The sequence below is a fragment of the Brachyistius frenatus genome, unplaced genomic scaffold (assembly GCF_029030835.1).
Source record: "Brachyistius frenatus isolate BFR_SWC_R1_liver_20210118 unplaced genomic scaffold, ASM2903083v1 Contig_55, whole genome shotgun sequence".
NCBI classification, from domain to species: Eukaryota; Metazoa; Chordata; class Actinopteri; family Embiotocidae; genus Brachyistius; species Brachyistius frenatus.
Window position 1 is genome coordinate 2,582,068 of NW_027210654.1, and position 19,847 is coordinate 2,601,914.

Genomic DNA, 19,847 nt, shown 5'->3' on the forward strand with positions numbered 1-19,847 from the left:
GCAACTTCTCTGAGAAGCCAGAGGAAGGAAAGAATAAATCCAGTAACCCAATTTTAAAAGAATACTTCACAGATTTAATATTGCACTCCCGTAACCTTGTCAGACTCACAGCTGATTAAAATTAATGCAGCAGGACCCGTTACAGAATATCATTTTTCAGGTAAAAAACCTTATATCTGCTTTTACCCACAAGACATTTTGAGCGTCCACAGTTTGATTTCAGATTCAGATGTTTCATGCCGGCAGCAGCGAGATGAAGCCTTGAGCCACAAGGCCAGAGTAAAAGGAGAGGAGCGCAGGTCTTCTGTCTCACTCCCCACACCTCCACGTTTATTCAGTTTTTCAAACTTCAGACCTAACAAATGTTTACCGAAATCACAGCGCCTGAATTTCTTTCTCGTCCGCCTACGAGATAGTTTCAGATACACTAAATTTCCTCCCAACACCCGAGTAGACGTGACAAGATACGAACTGCGTAGAGTGCAAAGTGTGGTCAATCCGACACACAGTTCAGTCCAGTGAGGTAAGATACACCCTGAAGTATGTGCAAAAAAAAAAAAACAACCAAAAGAAGTGCACCGGAGCTCAAACCCGAGCTGAAGAGCGTCATCACAACGTGACCTTGATATTGTCAATGACCAAAAACAGGAACTTTTAGTTGACTGAGGTGCCTTTGAGTACATATATCTGTTACCCCTCGAATCTAATGGCAGATCTGGTAATACATTTCAAACACTTTTAGCTTTAAACTAACACACTTTGATGTTCAGTCTATATCAGGCTTCTCATTTTTAGTCTGGGGACAACCAGCAGATTTTTATCATCTGGAGCTAATTAACTTTATTTCCAGACCTTGGCCCCAAAAACCAAATTTGAAGTCTCTCAGTAAGCCAGTGTTTGAACCGTGCATGCTCAGCCAAAGATGTTTTCATAGAGGAAGACCAGCCGCTATATATCCGAAACGCGAGCTAATGCACTGTGTCTGTTTGCGGCCCATAAAAACCTCTCTACTAGAGGAACAAGTCTTCCTCTAGTGGAACAATCAATCGAAGTATCACAAGCCTGCATTCGGAGCTAGCCAGCAGCTAATTGAACACATAGGCTGTTATGTTATTCATACCTGTATGTCAGTATCTTTGACCGGCTCCAGGGGCTCGAAGGTGGTGGCGGCACTCAGACTTTCCAACCTCTGAGAAATGTGGAAGATGTCTAAACCTCTGGAACCGAGGAGGATCGACCTGAGAGTGAGACAGAAAGGTGGTGAGGAAAAACTGACAAAGAACTGCAGTTGTGCTCAGTAACCACTAGAGGGCACACAAAGGCTTTGTTACAGATCAGGTCCGATCCACAGACTTTATAAAGTTAGATTTTAAGGCAGGGGTGTCAAACTCATTTTAGTGAAGGGGCCACATACTGCCCGCTTTGATCTCAAAGACCAGTAAAATCATAGCATAATAACGACAATATTTCTCTTTGTTTAAATCATTGGTGAAGGTTTTTGGATGATAAACCCTATTTTAAAGGTCTTTCTATAATAAACTAGAAACATAAAGAGCAAAAACTCAGATATCAGCCCACTGTTCATCTGCCTGGGCTCTCTGCGAGCGCTTCTTCCTCCGGAGCAGACGTCGCATTAATGCTGTTTTTGAAGCAATTACTGGATCGATAAAAAAAAAAAACTACAAAACGTTTGTACTCATAAACCTCCATATTCTCATAGAAATGCAATTTATATCTTTCTGTACTTTTCACACTTAGCAAAGTCATCCGGCGGGCTGAACTGGACCCTCTGGCTGCCTGTTTTAAGGCATTTAAAAAAATTAGTTAAAATCCCTTTTTAAAGTGTTGTTGTAGTTCATATTTAATTTATACTGGCAATTAAATATACTACATTTGGTTTGATGGCCACTTTAGGACTCTAAATATCAAGCCAAATATAAAAATGATGCCAAAACTGAAATCTGTATTCTTTGCCATTTTTGGAAAAAAAAAAAAAAGTTTTCCATCAGCAAAGCACCATGTCAAATGGTAAAAAGGGGATTTCTAATATGCAAGAATCTATTTCTACCGAACATGCATGGCAGTAACATTACGTGGAGAATATTCCTTACGCTTTTACGTCTGCAGCATCCTGTGAGGTGCGGGTCAGGGTGCGGGAGCGAAGCCTCTCCCCGGCCTGTTGAATCTCCTGAAGGTTCCTCTCGACGTGCGGCAGCTCGGACACGGCCTCCGTCTCCGCAGCCAGCTGCTCCGCCTGCTGCAGCAGCTCCCCGAAACCCTCTGCATCCATACCGCTGCACAGAGACGGAAACAGAGCGCTCATGAGAGAATGCAAAGACAGTAAATGTGATTTCTACGTAAATTGATCTGACAGATGTCATCAGAGGCAAACCTGGAAGGGAAAATAAAACATAACCCAAAGTTCCTGATCAACAATTCAGTTGGCAGGAAGATTAACACCTGTTGTAGTTTGGCCCATCACAAAGCATATGAGCATTAACGTCGTTGTTTACAGCGTTTCCAGGCTGAAAACAGCAGCGAAGAAAACCCGAGGCTGCGAGAAATATTCTGGTGGATCAAAGCTACGAGTAACCAACTGAACAAAAACACATGGGAGGACTAATTTATCACTAGTAATGATGATTAACCAGGTCAGTGAACTGTTTATAACTGGATTTCATCTCTAACAATGTTTATTTCAAGTTTCAGCTGACTTAAACTGCAAGTTAAAAATGAATTTCACCTACAAGGGATGAGGGATATGTTGATATTCTGTAATCTGGATATGGATTTAGGATTTTTGGATAACATCCTGATTTACCAGCCTCTTCCCAGCGCGATTATTTCTCTCTTTTAGTCATCAGAGCCACATTTACTGATGATTATTCATCCAAAATCTCGTTGTGTAAATATTTGGCGAAAGCGCCAACAAGTTATAATGATATCAAAGTATTTTTTTGTTGTTTTAGTCAAAAAAAAAGATCGTGATATTTGATTTGGCAGCTTTTAACTGCACATGATGGGAAACATTAAAAAAAAACACACGTGTGGACTGTTTTCCGGCCTAGCTGTGTTAGCGTGCAGCTGTTCAGCCTCAATTCAAAATGAATGGCGAGCGACGGTTAGCCTGCAAGCTAAATTGCTAAACGTTCACTCCGTTGACTTATAAAAGTTTAAATTTATATTTTCTTCACCCGGATGAAAACGCGCGCGTGTAGTACCTGTTGTATGAGGCGGGTGATCCTGTCTGCGCTCCTCAGGTGAGTGTTTTTTTTTAAAGTTACTCGTTCTCGCTCAGGTTTGTTCGGTATTGTCATTTGCCCCGGCAATTCTGGGAGCCGATTCTGATTGGACGAACGCCTGGTCCGTGCCGGATGTTTTTCTTCTTCTTCAGTTTTAATAATGGGTAAATAAACCGACGTTTAAAGATGCACGTCGCCACCTGCTGCGCCAGCGTGTGTAACGTCTTGACTTCGTGAGGATACTATGTTGTGGGGAGAAAACCTTATTTTTCAATATTTATAAGACTGTACAATAACTCACCTCTGGCAAAATCCATCACACAACAATAACACTTGTTGTTTGTATATAATATATAATATATCTATATAATATATATAGATATATACTGCACTGTATATACTGTGCATTTTATATTTTATATTTTTTGCTGCTATTTTATTGCTTTCTATTATTCTATTATTATCTTATTGCTTCTGTATGCTGCTGTAGCGAAAAAAAATTCCCCTTGGGGATTAATAAAGTAACTACCTAACCTAACCTAATATTTATACAAACCTTTTCCACCTTTAAATCTCTGCCAGTTGGACTCTGACGAAACCGTCCAACAGGAAACTGTAAATTTAGTTCATTAAAACAGCAGAGCAACGTCAAAACCTATATTATGTCAGTCAACCGAAACAGGCCCATCATAGTTTAGGTCCTTTCGGTATCATTTCCGGGGTTTAGTTCATCTTTCATTTTATTGTCTTAATATAAATATTTTATTTTTATAGCACCAATTCACAGCATAAGTCATACCAGGGCACTCGGCATGGGAAGGTCTTTACAACTGAACGTCATAATATTATAGAGAAAAACAATTCAGCAATTCCCACAAGTGACAGTTGAAAGGAAAAACTCCCATTTAAATAGGTAGAAAAGCTTCAACAGAATCAGAACAGAGAAGCGTACAAATGACAGTATGTCAGCAACAGTGGCTTCAGGTTTTGGACTACTTTTCTTTTTTTTTTTTTTTTTTTACATTAATAGCCAAACATGATATATTTCTTTGGTAAGGAAAATTATAATACTTCTTTTCAAATGAAATAGATTTGATCATTATAGTCTGACTAAAAGAACAGGACTAATATACTCAGTGTCCTTCAGAGCAACATAAATCCTTCTTCCTCTATCCACAAAATGTAGTTAAAAGCAGGGGGGGAAAAAAACATGTGAAAAGCTGATTCAAAAATGTACTCTAACACTCAGCCATGCTCACACATCTTCTGCGTAGGATTTTTGTCTTTTAAGAATTTTGCTTTCAGATGAATTCTTACATATTAAATACCTAAAAACGTCAGGGCAACCATATGAAGCAACTTATTTGGCAGCCCGGTCACGTGAAATGACCTTTTTATTGAGAGGTAAAGTACCCAACACACTGGGGTCAAAGGAGTTCAGTGAAATTGAAATGTTTGTTCACTTGTGAAATTAGCGAACAAAACACCACTTCCTGTTTCACGTATAGTATCGGTTGAGAAATGGTGTCATCCTTATAGACAGATGGCTCCAGAGAGCAGATAAAAAAAAATGTAAAATTTTTTTTACAATTAAAGTATTGTTGTGCATAATATTGACACATTTTGAGCCTAAATATACCAGTTATCTGTGTCACGTCTCTGAAAACAAGCTTTTTGTTGTTGTTGTTGTTGTTTTAAGCCTCGCTGTTGCTTCATAAGAAGAAACCACTGGCTGCCTATTTACTCCCAAAGACCAGATGGTTGATGAATGGCTTTCTTCCGGTCATGTGAAGCCCCAGAGCTGCTTCATTGTATAATACAGTGAGTCCGAGTGGGTCGTCTGTTATACAATACAGGCGACAGACAGGGAGGTGCAGCACAGCAGAGCACCCATGCTCTGGTTTCAGGGCTTTTTAATCACCAGTTAACTGTGTGACGAGCCTTGTATATTTGCCCCGTAGATCGCTCGGTGACCTTAATCACTGTGGATGACTTATAATAAAACCTCACAGGTCATAAAAACACATCGCAAAACCATAAAAACGACCATGTTGTGACATTTTGTCAGGCCACGTGTGTGTGATCAATAAAAATACAACTTTGGAAATTGCTTCATTGCATTTAAGAGGTCACTGTAAATAAAACTGAGCTATTGTTAATTGTATTAGTTCCGCTGAGCGCTTTTTCCTCTCTTGATGGTTTATAACAGTTTGATTTGAGTGTTTCTCTGTGCAATTTCTGAAGCCATTTCATTTTGAAGTTGCATTTTTTACATCACCATTAAACAAACAAAAGCTTGCGTCTGCATTAATGAAAACTTTCTGGTTCTACATTACAGCTGTTTCCAAGTTGTGCCTCAGTCTAAAAAAAAAACCATTGTTCTCCTGATTTGTCCTTTAATTTTGTGATTTAAATTAAAGGTCTGACAAGCTGACCCACATTTATTTTTATAAATATATTTTTATGAATCACTGTCTTGACACAGAAAACCTCAAACATTCTTCTTTTACTGTGATAGTCATTTAAAAAAAAAATTATATAAATGTTTTAACAGCAAATGCAAACAAAAAGCTTATAATGTAGCTTTAGGTAGGTATTTACTTTATTAATCCCCGAGGGGAAATTTTTTTTAAGAAATTCTACCAGTTAAATACCCATTGAGAAGTATGTAAATCTGAAATAAATCATCAGATATACATGATTATGTTTGAATAAATCATGAAAATTCACATCCCTTGACTAAAATAACTAATCTCAACAAACCTTCACAGGAATCAAGACGTTCAAATACTGTCGATATAGTTGCTGACCGACTTCAACCATTTTTAATGTTTATATTTAGATCTGATCTTTTTCTACATCTTCCGTGGGTAACGATGCTGTGACAGTATAATCCCATTTTTAAAGCTGCAGCAATTTCATATTTTTGGATTACCCATTAATAACAGTTTTTTTTTTTTTACTGTGGTAGTTTCATAATGAATGAATGAATTAATAAATTAGCCCATAAACTGGAGGCGATTTCTTGCTATAAACTGTTTGAGTTTGATTAGAATCAAATAAAACAAAGAGGAGCTTCAAATCTTCACATCTGAAAATACAACAAAGGAAAGTTTGCCAACTTATGTGCAAATTACACATGAAGAAATCACATTAATCCTGATGTTTATATGTTTTTATTCATCAAAGACTTTTTACAATACAATGACAGTAAAGGCTTTTTATTCTGTGATATTCTGAATGAATTGATGATCAAAACTAGTTGCTGACTATTTTTTTTTTTTAGCCATAGCTCTTGTAAGCTCTGCTTACAAAACCCAATCAGTCATTGATAAAAGTCCTGTTGTTGTTTTAAGTCACAAGACTTCTGCAGGACTTACAAAACATCCTGGAGAATATATGACACAGATTACAACTTCTTTAAAATATATATATATATATATAAAAAACCAAAAAACAAAAGTATTTCCTTTTTTGTGTGCGTTTTTATACAAAATAACATGAGAAAGCAATTTAAACATCTGACATTTCTGCACAAAGATCACGATCAAAACACGCAACCGCTGCACACATTCAACAAGTCCTGTTTTTAACCTCCTCTCCATCAAATCGAGGAGGGGAGAGGAGGTCTGCGGAGCCAGCAGGACCCTCCACAGATTAACTGTCCACAGATTAACTGTCCCCCCCCCCCGGTCTTGTGTCCTCTATTTGAACTGGTTGTCGATGAGCGTGCCCTTCATCTTGGCCTTCTTGGCCTCCAGCTCAGCCAGCTCCTGCAGCCTCCTCTTGCTCATGCCCTTCCTCTCCAGCTGCTTCTCGATCACCTTCGCGTTCTGGGCGTACGAGTCCGCCACCTCCCGGGCCTCGATCTCCTCCTCCTCCTCGTCGATGGTGGACACCGTGACGGAGCTGAACTTGCCCATGTCTTTGGTCCGCTTGGTCATCATCACGCGGACCTTCTTGGGGGCCTCCGGCTGCTTCTGGCTGTAGACGCTGGTGTTGCCGAAGCCCTGGCCGAACTTGACCACGGCGCCGTCCACGATGAAGGTGGCCTGGCTGTTCTTCTGCTGGTGCTGGTAGAAGAGCAGCAGGCCGCATTTGCCGCACTTCTTGCGGTGCTGCCTCTCGACGCCCTCGGCTCTCTTCAGGTACGCGTTCTCGTCCTCCTCCACGTTGCAGAACTTGTGGGCGTGCTTCCCCCCGTCGATCACCCGGGCCCGGTCCCGGGGCCTCATGGGCAGCTTCTCCAGCTGGCAGTCCAGCACCAAGACCATCTGCCCGCAGAGGCAGTAGTAGACGTGGAGAGGCTTTTCTCCGTCGTCGTACTCCTCTCGGTCCCTCGTGTCCGAGCACACGACGCTCCTGGACACGACCTTCGGCATATTCGCTCACTTAAATCTTCTTTTTAGTAATAAGTCCAGTCGAAATGGCGTCACTGAAGTACTTCGACGACGGTGGAGTCCTCCGGTAGAAGTTTTACCCCCGAACACAAGACACAGCGGCTGCGTTTCCTGTGCGCGTCACTTCTACCGGTCCCCACAGAAACCTAAGTGGCTCGTTAGTTCCGCCTGGTTGGATAGTTCCGCAGAGGCCAAAATAAACCCTTTTTTTTTTTTTTTTTTTATTGCAGTCATTATTGTAACATTCCAAAGTCCACGCAAGTCTGCACAACATGAATCTTATAAAAAGACAATTTTGCTTAATTAAAAACACTTTAAAGCATTTGTTAGCACCCCAGTAAGCCTGCAGTTAAAGGAGGTCCACATTTTATCCCCGAGCTTCTACTTTGCAGGAGTTTTGCTTTAGGTGCAGTATCAAAACCACTCAGCTACTACAGATTCACTGAGATTTTTTTTTTTTTTAATCAATGTTTGGTGAGTACGAGTGCATAGTAAAGTAACTGCCATCCAGTCCTCTGAGCTCCAGAGCACCCAAGCCCTTCAGAAAGCATTGAAACGCTGCACCTTGTAAACAGAATCACCTCCCCAGGTTATTAAAAAAAAATTGGACTGAAGTGCATCCTTGTCAAAGGAACTTTGAGTTTAAGCTTTAAACCGTCTTTGTGAGAAGTGACCTTGGTAAAAAAAAATTACCTCGGTGCAGCAGCTGACACTTGAATGTCAAACATTGATTTTAGATTCTCAACCCTGAAACTTCACCCTGCATTGGAAGCGTAAAACCAAAACCAGAGCCACATAGGTTGTGTTAATCAAGCATGTTTATTCAACAAAGAAGACACGTACAAAAGGGAATTATTTGAGACATGTGCAACTGATATAATGATTTTTTTTTTTGATTTTTTTTTTTAAGGCTCCATCAGAGGGCAGAGGAGGGCAGATGCTGCAGACTCCTCACTGACAGCAGCTGGTGTCGCACGTCTTCCCTTTGCACACGCAGCCAGAGGCGCACTTGGTGCAGCCGGATGGGCAGCAGGCGCAGCAGCCTGCAAGGAGAGGAAGGCGATGAGTGACACACAACCGGGATTACGCCAAAAATCCCAGGACAAATCAGACATCAAGAGCAAAACAAACAAATATTTGTTTAAGGTACAGGGGAAAACAAAACGGAGAGATCAGGTTAACATATTTAGACCAGAGCTTTTGGCAACGCAGTCGGTTTAGTAACTCGAATTTACATAGTTAACGTGAAGGCGCCTTAATGATTAGTGTCACCCGCGTTTAATCCTGGGAGGTGAAAAATCATTATCCAGACTACCTTTACAATGCTGATGAGATTTTAGGCTCTATAAATAATTCAGAAGAACCAATAATTACTCGGGTTGTTACACAGGAAATCTGACTTACTCTTCTTGCAGGTGGTGCAGGAGCAGTTGGTGCATGTGCAGGATCCTCCGCAGTTGCAGGTTCCAGCTGAGAAAAAAATAAAAAATAAATAAAATAAAAAAGACGACAAGCCAGATCAGTTTCACATGTTCCCTTTGACAAACAACCAACCACGGCTACGAGAAATGTTCACCGCCAGACATAACAGAACCATGAAGAACACTACTCACTCTTGGAGCACTCGCAAGGATCCATTTTGCAGGGTGATGGCTTGTTCGTGTTCGGAGTACGAGAGTTTGAGAGTCGTCTGCGTGTCCTCGTCGAGGTCAGTGTTGTGATTTTGATGGCGAAGGAGCGGCTGCTTTTATAGCGTCCTGGGGACAACAGAACCGGGTGCAAAACGCGCCTGTTACGCTGCACGCAGGCACGTAGTAGATGATTACAAAGAGGCTTGTGCACACGACTTGGGTTAACCAGCCAGCAGCCGGAGCAGAGATTCCCAGGCGAGGACGAGTTGGCTTGTTCACCGAGGATTACGTGATAACACGGGACCCCCGTTGTTTTTTTTTGTTGTTGTTTTTTTGTTTGTCCCTCGGGAAATAAAATCAACCCCGGAATAATGAACGTATTTACACAGGAGGATATGTCATTGCAAGTGTTCACTATAAGATTGATTTCATTTTCGGATATATGGGGGACACTAAATGTCTTATGAGTCCCACGTGAGACTATAATGTCCTTTATATATATATATATATATATATATATGTGGTCAGAATCCCTCATATGTGCACACGGGTCAATACGTGGAACCACATTTTTTGCACACGAATTTATAAACTAAGGGCAATACTTGCCTATTTAGAGGAAGTTATAGAATAAAGACTCGAGATATCATTTAGGCTGAAGTATTTTCGTATATATTTTGTCTTAAAACTTGATCTAAGAACAAAATCCACAAATAAAATCTATATGTCTGCCTTATTGTAGAGACTATTATATGACCTAATCACAATGTATGCTTATATTTACCCAGTAAACAGTATATTTTATTTACTTTAACGTTTTACAGAATTACAATTTTCTCCTTTTATTCTGAAAGCCTCACATTTTCCGGAAGGTTTGCTTCTAAATATAAAACCGGCTATCCAATAAATCCTTATAAATAATTCACTAATATTAAACTGTTTTTTTTTTTAATCCAGGCTACCACGTGACCACTTTGAAGGCTTCTAAAAATCCAGAGATCTACTGATTTTTTTTCATGTATTTTTTTTAGTCTGAATGTTTTAATTTGGTCTCCGGATTAGACTGCTGTAAATTGGATTAATGTTATTTTATTGCGTGAGGTTCGGTCGTTTTAGATAAACATGTATTTTCAGATCAGAGATTATTAAAACAATCCTTCTTTTTGTAACGTTTCTGGATGTTTTTCGGGTCTTTTGCACACGGTACGAAACAGCCTGCTGTGAGTCGCTTCTCCGCTTCCTCACGCTGCTCTGCACTCGGCCGCTGCTCGTGAGCAAAAAAAAAAAAAACCCTATGTCAACAGGAGTTTGTACTGTGCTGCCTTTACGAGCCGTGTGCTGCAGGAAATACCAAGTTGGAGTGAGAGTCGCGTGCAAATAACACGTGGGAAGTCACTTGATGCGGCAAAAGGGCCTACGACATTATTGTTTATTTTAATTAAGGAATTTTATTATCACTATTTGCCGGCGTTATGTACATTTTATGATGAAACTAAGCAGTCAGTCACAGCAAAACTAGTGAGCCATTATTTCCCTGTTGTTTTGAATCCAGTAGTCTGCAGAAATTGTATTTCTCACCTTGGCAATAACATCAGATACTTTTATGTCCATGTCTGTATTTTTTTTTTTTCCCTTAAAGCTGCTTGACAACAGAGACTACTCACATCCCGAGTTTGCTATGTGGGTTGATCAAGTTGTGATGGGAGCCTGAAGGCAGCATTGTCTCCTTTTTTTGCGCTCGCCACGGTCCGTCTGCACCGGAGCGTTTTCCCATACAAATAATGAGCTGAGTCATGATGGGATGTGACCCGTGTAAACCACACACAGAGTGTGACGAGTGAAAAGGGAGATTTGGAGATGAGTGCTGCTTTTGTTGTGGAAACAGCAAAAATGTTAATTAACGGACCAAAAAAGATTCATGAAACTTAAATCACATTTCACATGGGATGAATGCACATGAATTGACCTACTACCATATCTTTATGTTAAATTACAAATACGATCAAACGTTCTCCATAGACACCAAATTACACAGAGGAGTGTATAAATGACACTTATGTATGATTTTCCTCTCTTTTTTTTTAATACAATCACAACGGATTTTATTATTTCAACCAGTTTAAGTGCAGTTTTTAGAGATTATATCACACTGTGATGAAAATATTTTCTTAAACAACAAATAGGCTGTTGAAAACACAATAAATAATGTGGTGAAAATGTCAGGAAAATTTAAGAAGGTGATAATTTGGATTAGTGATTTCACAATCCTGAACTTCTGCATTCATCTTTCACTTTCTATAATTTCTGACTGCTCAATCAGCTGTTTTGATTATATGACCAGACACAGTCATTCATGATAACTCAGCTGTCATGATGACAATTCTTTTTTTGAAGATGATGTTGGAGAGTAAAGGGCACTAAAAAAACAACAACACTTCCCTTTATTTTGTCTGTTAAAACTCAGTTTGGATTCTGAATGAAAGACTTCAACACAAAGGCATTCATTTGTCATTTACCCCTTCTTTATGAATGCTTCTGTTTGGTTAAAAGATTTGAATATATTGTGTTCAATCTCAGATTTTTCTAATCTGCAGTTCTTTACTCTGTTTATCTGGGAAACTGAGTGTGACAACCATGAAAAGTAGACAAAGATGTCCAATAAAACTTCAGAAAAAGACGTGAAACAGATGCCCAGAGAGGTGCTGTTAGTGATAGAGAGCTCTAGAGGGAGACAGAGAAAGCTTTACTTGGTCATAGTATGTGTAAAAAAAAAAAAAAAGCATTATCCATGAAACAACTGAGCTACGGCTGCAAGATACAAGCAGCACATGTAGTGTCATTTATATTTTTTACTTTGAAGGAGCACTAAAATCAAAACAAAAATACATAGAACGTAAACACATCAATGCAGATTATTGCTGCCTGCTGACACTTCAGAAACTATGCAACACATTACGGATACTTTTAATGCAATAATGAACACACGTTAAACATGAGGGAAAAGTAGAGCGTGAACTGCACGATAACGCTCGCCATCCTGTTCAGATCGTGTGCAGGTGCTGCCCTCTTTATTCTGGGAAGAGATCCCCAAGTCCTCTTTGTGGTTTCGATTTCTTGCTCAGTGACAGTGTGCACGTGGGTGTGTGAGATGTGTGTGTTTGTGTGTGTGTGCAGATCTGTGGTGTGGACTCATTTCCTCCATAGATCTGATGAGATGCTCTGTGATCATGAAGTGTTGAACATGTTTTTCCTGATTGGAGTCCCATCGCTTCATTGTGGGATCTGTATGTGATGCGTGTGTGTATGTGTGTGTGTGTGTGTGTTTGTGTGTGTGTTTAAAGGGCAGACATTTCAGCTGGGAATTTGATCCTTCAGCCCAGCATGGGACGGGGTACAGCCACTATAAAATATGACGTGTTTATGCTTGCAGGGGATTTTATTTTGCATTAAAACTGATTTTGAACAAGCAGTGGAAGGTTCAGTGGTAAAGAGGCATTTTAAGATCACTTATTTAATGATAAAGACTTTAGATAGGAGATTGTTTCATCTTTTCTACATAAATAATGTATAACAAGTCATATTGCATCCCGGGAATATAATCAGCTATCTGACAGCAAAAAGATAAATATTTCACTCAAACTTCACTGAAAACCGTAAATTTTTTTATTGCAAGATCAAGTCTGTTGCTGTCACTGAGCTCCTGGTTATTTGCTGAGCATGCTGGGATCTTGTTCCAAAAGGACTCACGTCTGTCTGTCTCCCTGGATCCCCTCAACACAGCTACCACAAAAAAGAAAAGAAAAAAGAAATAAAGTAGAGCTTTATCTTCAACGAAATGGAATTTGTTCATTGCTGCTGAGCTGCTGAGTTGCCAACTTTATTTTGTGGTATTTTTTACGACAATATCTTATGTCCTCGTTATTTAAATTTGTGGAAATATTATTGGAACACATGGTGACCTCATGTCAGCAGTGTGCCGCTGCTCCGGCAGACCTCAAGTCTTCAGTCACAGATGATATGCTGCTGCACACGCTGTCTGTGTGAAGGAATGTGGACTTTCTAGGAAGGTTCGCGCAAATCTGACGTGTGGCGCTCGTCCTAAAGCAGGTCAGTTTAGCAGAAATCACCAATTCAGTAATGAAGTCGTTGTCTTTTAAATCCTGATTCAGATAACATTTGGAAAGTTGTTTTGATTTTCTTGAGATGTATACTGAAATCGTTGAAGTTTTAATAAATCTGACAGTGAGGTGAAAATGCATAAAGTACGTGTGATTTCTTTTCTTTTTAGTGAAGGCAACTCTCCTGCACTGAATCATTGTTATCTGCTGCTGCTCCTGTTTGTTTTCCATTAATCACTGGGTATCACTGATTGAACGGTCTGATTAGGTTCATCTGTCAAGGAGCAGAAACTGATGAGCGCAGAAACAAAACAGGAATTTGGTCAAACATTAAATTCAGAGCTGTGGACTGTGGCTGCTGGTGTGATTTGCAACAAAGGTCCAGATAACAAGTATTTACTTTAACAATTTGTTTTAAAACAAACGTCCGAAAAGGAACATTTCAGTATTTTAAGTTTTAACAGGTGCGGCGGCAGTTTAGAGCTTTAATCCAACTGGTATCATGACTTGATTTAGGACAGCAGCCAGATGTGCAGCTCTGTTGCTTAAATTAGATTTTTTTTTTTTTTGTCCTTCTATTTCCACCTTTTATTCATTGTGATTTTAAATGTTTACATGAGCTGTCTGTCTTGACTCAATGGAAGACATGTAGTACAGAATAACTATTTGAATAACTTGGAAGATGATTTTATTGAAGCAGATTTTACTGTGAAGTACAAACATTGTGTTTTTAAATTGCAAATCTAATCAGTTCAGATTGGGATTCACGAGCCTTTCAAATAGGCTTCACAAAGAAAGAAAGAATTGCTAACACAGAAGAATAACAACCTGTGCATGTACATGGTTTTGACAGTTATTGTCCCTGATTCTGTGATTAGTTTGCATCCTCACATAAAAAGGCTCTGTCATGACGGTGACGAGCCAGACGGGTCACACTCTACATTTTCCTCTCTTGTCAGGCTGCCATGGATCATGTGCTGAACATAGCTGACTATTACGTCTTCACTCCGTTTGTTTACCCGGCCTCGTGGCCCGAGCGCTGGGCTCTGCGCCAGATGATCAGCCTGTGGGTGGTGACCAACCTGGGAGCGCTGCTGGTTTACCTGTGCTTCGCTGCTCTCAACTTCTATTATGTGTTTGACCATAAACTCATGAAACATCCACTGTTCATTGAGGTAATAATCTTTAATGGAGCGCGTGTTCACATTAGTGTGGTTTAAACATCAGTGAATAAATTGGAAGATATAAACTCTTAAATGACCCCATTGTTTTTTTTAAATTATTATTTAAGATAACTCTAAAGAATAAATAAATTCATAAATCCACACTTTCCTAAAATCCTAACTTTGTCTCTTTGATTCAAAAACAGAACCAAGTGAGAAAAGAGATCCAGTTGGGAACTGTCTCAATCTTCTGGATGAGTTTTCCCACTGTAGCCGTTTTCTTCTGGGAGGTCAGAGGACACAGCAAACTGTTCGACAACATCAGTGAATCTTCCCTGGGTGAGAAAACAGTTATTTAAAATCCTGAATCCCAGATAAGTAGACATGTTACCAAACTGTAATTAACCGAATAAAAAGTAAGTGAAAGCAACAGACATTTATGAAAGAGGTTGTAAAAATAGTCCTCTCTGTTTCAGGCTGGCCGGGGGTGTTCGTGAGCATCGCTGGTTGCTTGTTCTTCACCGACATGTGTATCTACTGGATCCACCGCTCCTTGCACCATAAGAGCGTTTACAGGGTGAGCTCCAACATGGTTATACCCAATCTTAAGCTGCTGCAGTCTATCAGTCTATGTTGCCAATGCATGAAAATATCCCACAAAGAATGATCACCCGACTCTACAGTTCCCCTCAGTTCACTGGGCCGTTTTATTGTCTTTCAGCTTGTTGTTTCGGTTCATTCTCACTGCTCTTTTTTTTTTTTTTTTTGCTCTCATGGTGGAACATTTAGCAACTATATATCCATCTGGAGTTGGTGGAGACCAAAACAAGAGCTTAAATGAGATTTACTTTTGCGGGGTGGACATAAACAAAACTCAAAATCAGTGCGAATGTTGAGCCATGTTTGCTTGATGTGTAAATAAGACACTATTGGCGGTAAGGGAAAAGTATATTGTGTTTAGTAATGACAAAAAAAAAAAATCTTTTAATCCAGGTTTACGTCAAGAAGCTTAACAAATAAAGAAACAACTAGGTGGTTTCCAAGATGAAGCCCAGAGAGCGGAAACATGTTGCAGCAGCTCCTGGAGTTTCATTGCTTTTATCGGTTTCTTTGGTCATATATTTGTAGTTTCTGTCCTGCTGGTTTACCAGTGTCATCACTCGCCATGTTTTTATGTTCCTTAACAATACACCTCTATATTTCGGTCTGAATACTCTTTTCTAGAGTTTTTCAGCTACTTGGTGAAATAAGAAATTAATAAGAATGAATAAGAAAATGTTCTATTTTTGGCCAGTTTGATCTCAATATCTGAACGACAAATCAATTCTTGTAAATTATTTATACATCTATTTTTTTTGAATGGTCACTTTAGATGATCAAGTTTCCTAAGAATAATTACAGAACATGACTTTCCTCCATCGTAGTTAGTTATTTTGATTTTAGCGTACAGCTACGAGAACACTTTTTTACCTCGTGTATTTTTTCCACTAAAACACTCCTGACATTCAGACCGTTGGTGTTTCTCCTCCTCAGCACTTACATAAACAGCACCACATATTCAAGATCCCCACACCGTTTGCCAGCCATGCTTTCCACCCGTTGGACGGCTTCCTGCAGAGCTTACCCTACCACGTCTACCCTTTCATCTTCCCCCTCCACAAGGTAGCGTCTACTTATCGTCTAGGAAATGTATTTACGGTAGCACAAAGGTGTTATTCACCACACTTCGACTGGATTATTTTGTAGACGCTCACACTCTGCAACGCTAAATTATTTCCATTACAGGTGGTCTACCTCTCACTCTTTATCTTTGTCAACATCTGGACCATTTCCATACATGACGGAGACTACCGCCTCCCAGGCCCCCTGATATTTCTGATCAACGGAGCTGCTCACCACGTAGAACATCACCTCTACTTCAACTACAACTACGGACAGTACTTCACACTCTGGGATCGCCTGGCTGGCTCCTACCGGCACCCCTCAGCGATGCTGGGGAAGGGTCCTCATGACCTCATTCGCAAGCTCGTGGCAGAGGCTGCAAAGTCACAGTGATGATGGAGCTACACTCTGGATTCTTCTTTCAGGATTTTATGTTTTATCAAAAGAGTAATGGAGTAATTCCCCCCCCGTCAGTCTCCTGATTGTGCCAACATGCTGATAAAAGACAAGGCATTTGTGATGTGACTCTTTCCCGTTTATGTTATTACAAACGTCAAAAATACATTTCTGCTTAGTTGGAACAAGTCTTACAATATAGAATAAAACATTTTTAAAAAGGCGATGAATAATATGTGTCTGAATGAAGTGTCAGTGTGTTTTTTTTTTGTGTTTTTTTTTACAGTCCGATTCCAGGTTAGTCTTTCAGCTTCCAGTGCTCGGTGTGTTTTCGTGCAGGCTCTGCAGGGCGAGGTCCGTCCACTTCATCTCCTGCTCTTTCACAGACTCCGTGGATCCTCCGTTGTCCTGCTCGGCCTCGGGGAGTTCGCTCTGAGAGGACACAGTGACGACACCAAGCCGTGAAACGGAGGAGCAGTTCACTCTGCTTTATTACCACCGTGATGCCGTAGAGAAACCATAATAAACAGGAATGGGTTTATTTATTTTTTAATCAAGTGTTTAGGCAGGAGCAGGCAGAATAAGAAAGCATGGAGGGGCAAATGTGTAAACCCAGTCCAGTCAAGTATGTCAACCCAGAATAGTCATATGACTTCCACTGACTTCAAAGCTGTTTGTTCCCAGTATTGACAGATTGAGCCTCGCATATCATTTATTATTACTGAAATAATAAAGGTAAAATGTGTAATACGCTTTTAAGAGGCATGCAGTATTAAAAAAAAAAAAAAAAAAAAAGCTTACAAAGCAGACACTAACTAACAGACTACTAGTGCTAACTTTGATCACAGCATTTACCAAAGGGATGGTGACGTCTTCATACGGCAGCCTGTCTTCCCTCCAGGCATCGTCAGTGAGATCCAGGACTCTCCCGTCTCGTTGGATTTCACTGTCCATCCTCCGAGCTGCTCAAATCTTCGAGCACTTTCAAAACGCTTGCGGCGGGAGGTTGCTGCTCAGACAATTACAACAACAAAAAGAAAGAAAAAAAAAAGAGCCAAGAACTTTGGACGAAGTGGGCGAACAACACAGTTTAAGTGCGACCGGTTTTTTTGTTTGTTGTTTTTTTTTTCAGCCGTTTGAGCAGCGTTGACGCGGGAATTGTACGTAACGAAGCGGCGCTTGGCGATGACGTGACTCACGATGACGTGACTCACGATGCCTTCACGCGCTGCTTGTTAAAATAGCAGATTCGGTTGTTGTTGTTTTTTTCTACATCTTACACCACCGAGTGACTCTTTTTTTTTTTCCTCTAAAAACTCCAGGACAACCAACTCAACCTGCCGATGAAGAGACAGTGATGTGCGGTTGAAACGACTGGGTAAGAGCATTTTGTCAAAACGGCCGGACCCCCCCCCCCCCCCCCCGGAAAATTCATGTTTCGTGGTTTCCACGGTAACCGGGACGCGTTCTTCCTCGAGCCGCGGAGACGAGCGCGGTTTGTTTCGCTAATTTCTTTCATTTGAACGTAAATATATTAACCTGATAATTCATTCGTAATAGTTTTGTTTTTTGTTTTTGTTTTTTTTAAGTCGGTGAAACAGTAAAAAGCAACATTCGTGTTTCTTTAGGAGGGTTAGTTTTTAGACGGACAGCTTCACGGACAGTCCGTGATGAAGACTCCTCGTCACGTGTGACGTGTTTTGTTGTATACTTTTAAAAAACAAAAAACAACAACAAGTTTATCGTTGAATTCCACGTGAAGCTTTTTCGTAACGACAGCTGGGGGGCAGCACGGTGCAAGCAAATTCTATCTTTTGTAATTACTGTATTCATCACTGTTAAAAACCGAGAATAAATATGAGCTTTTGAGTATTTTTGAATTTAGATATGTAATTATTATTATTATTATTATTTTTTTTTTATAGGTACTGCAATGATGTCACTCCCGAGAAAAAAGAAGCATGCAAAACCGTGTACCAACCATGGAAACGTCGTGTTCTCCTGCACGACATATCCAGGAGTTCAAGGTGTGACTCCGGCATTGAATGGAAAACCCCAGAACATCCTGTTCAGGACGACTTCCAATGAATACGGTCTTCGCCCTCCGACCTTTGAGAGCTTCCCGTGTACTTTCCATCCCAAATCTCAGAGATTCACTAAAGATCTGGGCAAGTGCGGGATGTACCGTGACAACTCCTTTAATACATGCCTGGACCGAAGCAGGGTCCACAACTGTCCTAACTTACAGCACACCATTTAAATGCATGCGATGTACTTATGAAATACATTTGGTTTCATAAACGCTGCATAATGTGGATGTGTTTATTTTACGATACTTGTTGTATTGTCCTGATGACCTCAAGACCTTAAGTTAGTATTGTTGTGTTAAGTGTTATAATAAATATGTTCATTTTGATGACCAGTAAACAGATTCTGTTTTGTTTTTTTGTTGTTTTAGTTTACAGATTTACCTGAGAAAGTGAACTCTTGGTCACCGGTTCTCATTAAATTTGCTCAAAAGTAGCTGTAAAGTTGGAAAAAAACAAAACAATCACCACCGTAGAACAATAACACTTTTATTCTACATCATAATCTTCTAACACATTAGTGAGGCTTATAGACTCAGACATTCAGTTGTGACTGAAAGACACACAAGTTATGACAATTTAAATGGAAATATTCTACTTGATTTTCTCTATTTTTGTAATCTAATAAAATCCGTGGATTGCTTTTGGCCAACTATCGGGGAAAGTTTAGTTCTTCTTCTGCTTTGTGTTGGCACTGGAATCAAATGTGTAGTTTATGCAACTTAATGATCATAACACTTTTTTTTAAATATGGTGTTTTAATTTTTTGTAACGTTTTTCTTGTTTCCTGTTGGTCATAGAAATAATCCCTTTTTTGTGTATGAGTTTTCTGTCACAAAGCAGTGCAAGGCAAGTTTATTTCGACAGCACATTTCAAGAACAAAGCAATTCAAACCATTAAAACCATCAAAACATGAGGCAAAAAGAAAAGGACATTTAAAAAAAAAAATTAACTATACTTGTTGTTAACAAGGTGTTGATGACCTCAAGACCTTAAGTTAGAATTGTTGTGCTAGTGTTATAATAATATAAATATAAAATATTTATATTGTTATATATAAAAATATTTTTATTTATTTATAGTCATATATATAAATAAATAAAAATAGTTTATTTATATATATATATTTATATATATATATTTATAT

The 19,847-nt window shown here is 39.7% G+C and overlaps 5 protein-coding genes across 5 annotated transcripts in view; 1 reads left to right on the forward strand and 4 right to left on the reverse strand.

Moving 5' to 3' along the window:
• Positions 1-3,328, reverse strand: part of nup93 (nucleoporin 93) — a 30,348-nt gene extending 27,020 nt beyond the window's left edge. Inside the window, exons 1-3 of the mRNA XM_069705365.1 lie at positions 3,222-3,328; positions 2,112-2,294; positions 1,121-1,238 (exon numbers count right to left, since the gene is read on the reverse strand). Of these exons, the coding sequence (XP_069561466.1) occupies positions 1,121-1,238; positions 2,112-2,290 (297 nt within the window). The 5' untranslated portion in view covers positions 2,291-2,294; positions 3,222-3,328. The remainder of the gene's footprint in view (positions 1-1,120; positions 1,239-2,111; positions 2,295-3,221) is intronic.
• A 3,272-nt stretch (positions 3,329-6,600) lies between these two features.
• On the reverse strand, positions 6,601-7,764 carry steep1 (STING1 ER exit protein 1). The gene has a single exon (XM_069705368.1). It carries the CDS (start codon positions 7,622-7,624, stop codon positions 6,947-6,949), a length of 678 nt encoding a protein of 225 aa, XP_069561469.1. The 5' UTR covers positions 7,625-7,764; the 3' UTR covers positions 6,601-6,946.
• A 678-nt stretch (positions 7,765-8,442) lies between these two features.
• Positions 8,443-9,373, reverse strand: mt2 (metallothionein 2). Its single transcript, XM_069705369.1, has 3 exons — positions 9,256-9,373; positions 9,047-9,112; positions 8,443-8,685 (listed from the first exon to the last, which is right to left on the reverse strand). Exons 1-3 carry the CDS (start codon positions 9,278-9,280, stop codon positions 8,594-8,596), a joined length of 183 nt encoding a protein of 60 aa, XP_069561470.1. The 5' UTR covers positions 9,281-9,373; the 3' UTR covers positions 8,443-8,593.
• A 3,756-nt stretch (positions 9,374-13,129) lies between these two features.
• LOC138624830 (lathosterol oxidase-like) lies at positions 13,130-16,833 on the forward strand. Its single transcript, XM_069705370.1, has 6 exons — positions 13,130-13,380; positions 14,351-14,566; positions 14,761-14,893; positions 15,031-15,131; positions 16,088-16,216; positions 16,340-16,833. Exons 2-6 carry the CDS (start codon positions 14,357-14,359, stop codon positions 16,607-16,609), a joined length of 843 nt encoding a protein of 280 aa, XP_069561471.1. The 5' UTR covers positions 13,130-13,380; positions 14,351-14,356; the 3' UTR covers positions 16,610-16,833.
• Positions 16,834-16,868: 35 nt separating this feature from the next.
• On the reverse strand, positions 16,869-17,650 carry anapc13 (anaphase promoting complex subunit 13). The gene is made up of 2 exons (XM_069705371.1): positions 17,468-17,650; positions 16,869-17,044 (listed from the first exon to the last, which is right to left on the reverse strand). The coding sequence occupies exons 1-2, from the start codon at positions 17,564-17,566 to the stop codon at positions 16,919-16,921; spliced, it is 225 nt and encodes a 74-aa protein (XP_069561472.1). The 5' UTR covers positions 17,567-17,650; the 3' UTR covers positions 16,869-16,918.
• Positions 17,651-19,847: the final 2,197 nt, after the last annotated feature.